We start from the raw sequence: 3,974 nt of genomic DNA, 5'->3' as shown, positions 1-3,974 counted from the left end.
GGTCGTTCGACCCCCAAAGGGGTCGTGACCCACAGGTTGAGAACCGCTGTTTTAGGGACTTGATATGTGTTACATATCTGTTTTCATTTGGTCCGCAAGTCAGTCCTCAGACATGGTGACCCAGCTACAGCAGAGCAATTCTGCGCTCTAGCGTTTTCAGTGGCAGCATTTTGGTAAGTAGATCAGGCTTTTCTTCCAAAGTACTTCTGGGGGGACTTGAACCATCAACTTTCTGGTTAGTGCCCAAGTGCGTTAGCCCTTTGTACCACCTAGAGATTCCTTAGACCTCATAACCCACCATTATTGCACAGAAGGGAACATGAGGTGCAAGAAGTGTAAGCAACTTGGTCCCAGTCACATAGCTGGTGAGTGATAAATAAGTTCGAGGCCAGGTGGTTTGGGTCCAGATTCTGAGCTTGCCCAGTATTCTGAGCTGGCAGGTGTTTGCACGGTTGGTGAGGTAAGCAGAACAGAGTGCAAGCAAGGGAGGTAGCCTTTGGTGCCGGAACCAGGAGCTATGGCGCTAGGTGCCTTTCAGAGAACTGCTTCCTTCCTGCCCATACTGTGTTCTGGTTCGTGTACCATTGATCACCACTTCCTCCCCGTGGTGCCTGTCTCCATTCCTCCTCTTTCTAACCGTCCGTCCTTGGGTAACTCCTCCCCTTTTGATTTTAAATGGTTGATCATTCTCATCCTGGGTGAGTTTAGTCACAGAACTGAAGGGTTAGGTTACTTAGGGCCCATCCATCTACTCAGCCAGTAAGCCTGGTCTTTTTAAAGACTTCGAGTTCTGGTCCACATGTTCCTACCATTTTATCCCGATCCTTCTAATGTGGTCGTTTTCAGAGCAGTTGATAGTGATAGCCGGACATCATCTAGTTCTTCCGTCTTCAGAGTGTGATGTTCCTCTGGTTCATTAGACTAACTGCTTCCTTATGTCTTTTGGTTTTCATCCTTACTTCCTCTGGATGGGGGGAGAGAGACCCGTAGCTATCCCGTAGATGGCTGCTCACAAGCTTTTAAGACCCCAGTTGCTATTCACCGAAGTAGAATGTAGAACATTTTCTTTGTGACCTAGGTTATGCCAATTGATCTTAGTGTCCTCTAAGACTATGGTCCTGAAGGGTCACGAGTTGGCATTGGGTCGATGACAGTGTTTGGTTTGGTTTGGATGCTCTGCTGTGTTCATGGATACATTTGTCGCAAAGGTAAAGACACAAATATCCTTTCTCCAGTCTCTGTATATTGGTGGGCTTATTCCCACTTTCCGTCTCAAAGCTGTTATAAGCCTGTGCCTTTGCCAATGGTGGGGTGTGTATTGCCTCTGTTACCTTTAACTCTTACAAATCTCCCAGCATTATCCCTTAATCATTTTTCACCCACATCTCTCTTACTGTATATTGCCCTCTCTTTCATTCAAGTTAACACTGTGGTAGCATTGATTTTTAACTTAACCTCATATGATAAAACATTGTCTATTGCAATCTTTGGGGGTGTATAATTCAGTGATTTCAATTACTTTAATCTTGTGCAAACTTAATCCATTATTGTTGCCAAATTTCTTTTCACTGTAAATAGAAATTCACTTATTTCAAAGTAATGACTGCACTAGGGGACTCTTAAAGCCTGCCTCAATCTCACCCCCTAATCTCCAGGGCATAAATGATGGCTGGGACACCCTTTAACGAGCTGATCAGACTCTGCTTTGGGGCCCCTTTCTGTTTCTAAACCATGCAAAACGCGTCCGACCTAGGCAGCGGGTGGCAGCAGAAAGCAGGACTGTTTTGGGTTCCATCTGGTTCCGCCTGGTTCCGAGTTGACGGTCTCAGTTCAGGCGCTGCTCCTCCTTGGCCTTGCTTCTGGAGCTCCGCAGCTATAAGAGAAGACCCAGGAGGGGAAGCTCTCCTCACACACAGCTTCCTGCTGATGCAAAAGCCTCCTCGGCTTAGCTGAGAAGGGAAACAAGCTTTTTGACTGGTGGCTGTTTTTAACTTTGGAAATTCAGCAAACCGGTCTTTCCTTCTTCATGTACCAGGAAAAGAGTCAATCTAACAGCCAGCGAGAAGGCTCTTTATTTGAGTGGTACTGAGTGAGTAACATGGATCTGAATTGATTTTTTTCTCTTTTCCTTTTCACGAGGAGACCTGGTGGCATAGTGGTTATGCATTGGGCTGCGAACCGAAAGGTTGGCAGCTCAAAACTAACAGCAGCTCCTCAGGAGAAAGATGAGGCTTTCTCGTCCCGTAAGCACTTACAGTGTTGGAAGCTCACAGGGCAGTTCTACCTTGTCCTATGGGGTCGCGACAAGTCTGTTTTGACTCGATGGCAGGGAGTTTGTGTTTTGCTCGGTTTTCCTTTTCGCGGTGCTGGCCTGGCACATTGAAATAGTCGTGTGCTGGAACGCAGAGGCACCTTCTCGGTCGGCTCCCTGATTCTGGATTTCCATCCCTGGTGCAGTGCTTGTTCCCATGGCACAGGGTTAAGGGAGGAGAGAAAATCGACCCCTTTGGATTTAGTAACAAATGATCTTCCTTCTGCCCCCCAGGCTCCACCTACAGTGTCTTGTCTATCATGCCTTCAGACTCGGAGAGTAGCGGTTCCCTCAGCAGCGTGGGTGAGTACCGCCATACTACGCCCTGCTCTTGGTGTGCGCTGGAGTAGCCGGTTTGGGGGTGTGGGATATTGGCCTTTATTTGTTAGATGCTTTACAGGTTCTTTTTCTACTGAGCCCATTCATGTTTTTGCACGGCAACAGCAAGTATTAGTGGAGGAAGACAAACACCTGGCTCTGGTGTTTGAAGGGGTGTGGAGAGGCGCATAGTTTGCCTTTTTTTTTTTTTACCTTGTCAGTGTGTAACACTTCTCGGTGAGCCTATTGTACTTCTCCATCCCATCACTGGTCTCACAGGAACTCTGGGACACCTTTCCACGAGAGTCACCCCCTTTAAGACTCTGCAAGCAGAAATAGCCACAGGGCAGTGTGCTGCCATGCGGACAGAAGTAGCCAGTCTATGGTGAATTGGACATGTATCTCTGAACATTGGGCAGAAGCCCATAAAGCGAGACACTGTTATGTTTTTGACAATATACTTTCAGGGGGGTCAAAATGCTCTCTCAGCCCTCTAGCAGCTCTGTAGCCAGTTCCCTATGTTAAATTTTATGTTCCTAGAATTGGTGGGTAGTGTAAATGCTTAATATACTTGGCTGCTAACTGAAAGGTGGGTGGTCCAGTCCACGTAAAGACATCTTGGAAGACAGGGCAAGATGACTACTTCTGAAAGATCAGCCACTGAGACCCCATGGAGCACCGTCTACTCTGGCCACTTGTGGGGTGCTCATACGTTGGAACTGCCTTGATAAGATCTCTTTAACACTTCTAGTGTGGTTTCCGTCGTCTTGTGTGGGCCGTCAAAGATGCCTGCAGTGGGGAGTCCTGGAGTTTTGGATCAGGAGAGTTTACAGAGTTCATCTGGTCCAGTAATGACCTTCTCTCCCACTCCCCTCCTGGTGTAGACAGATGGGCAATTGACATCAGAGAGGGGCAATCTTATTCCTGAGATTCCAGAACTAGCCAGAGCACACCTTTTACCAACACTTAACTGAATTCTTCGAGCATCTAAGACATGATCCCAGAATAATGCACCTTCCGGTCTATAAGAGGAAACATTTGTGTTGTCCAAACTAGCATTTCCTACTTTTCCATTTATTTCCATCTATTGCAATGGTTACCCAGAACTCACAGACAAAATTAATGATTAAAGAGTTTATTAAAGAAGTTAACAGGTTGTAAAGCAAGTAAAAATTGCTTAGGATAGAGTTATTTATCAGGACATGTTGCAAAGTTCTTCGAGGGCTGCCAATAAATGCTTAAAGGACATACCATTCAGCTGTAAGCCTCAACCTGAAGGCATTCAGTTCAAGTCGGTCAGCCCAGATCCCCCATTTAAATGCCCAGAAGCACCCCCACCAGAAAA

The 3,974-nt window shown here is 46.6% G+C and overlaps 1 protein-coding gene across 1 annotated transcript in view; it reads left to right on the top strand.

Annotated features, from left to right (window-relative positions):
• DLG5 (discs large MAGUK scaffold protein 5) overlaps positions 1 to 3,974 on the top strand; it is a 191,815-nt gene that overhangs the window by 84,423 nt on the left and 103,418 nt on the right. The window contains exon 3 of the mRNA XM_045291700.1: positions 2,546 to 2,614. Within this exon, the coding sequence (XP_045147635.1) occupies positions 2,546 to 2,614 (69 nt within the window). The remainder of the gene's footprint in view (positions 1 to 2,545; positions 2,615 to 3,974) is intronic.

The sequence above is a fragment of the Echinops telfairi genome, unplaced genomic scaffold, assembly GCF_000313985.2.
Source record: "Echinops telfairi isolate 266 unplaced genomic scaffold, ASM31398v2 ScPeMD7_70;HRSCAF=299, whole genome shotgun sequence".
Lineage (NCBI taxonomy): Eukaryota > Metazoa > Chordata > Mammalia > Afrosoricida > Tenrecidae > Echinops > Echinops telfairi.
The sequence above is the reverse complement of the archived record's forward strand: the minus strand, read 5'-3'. Positions and strand labels throughout refer to the sequence as shown.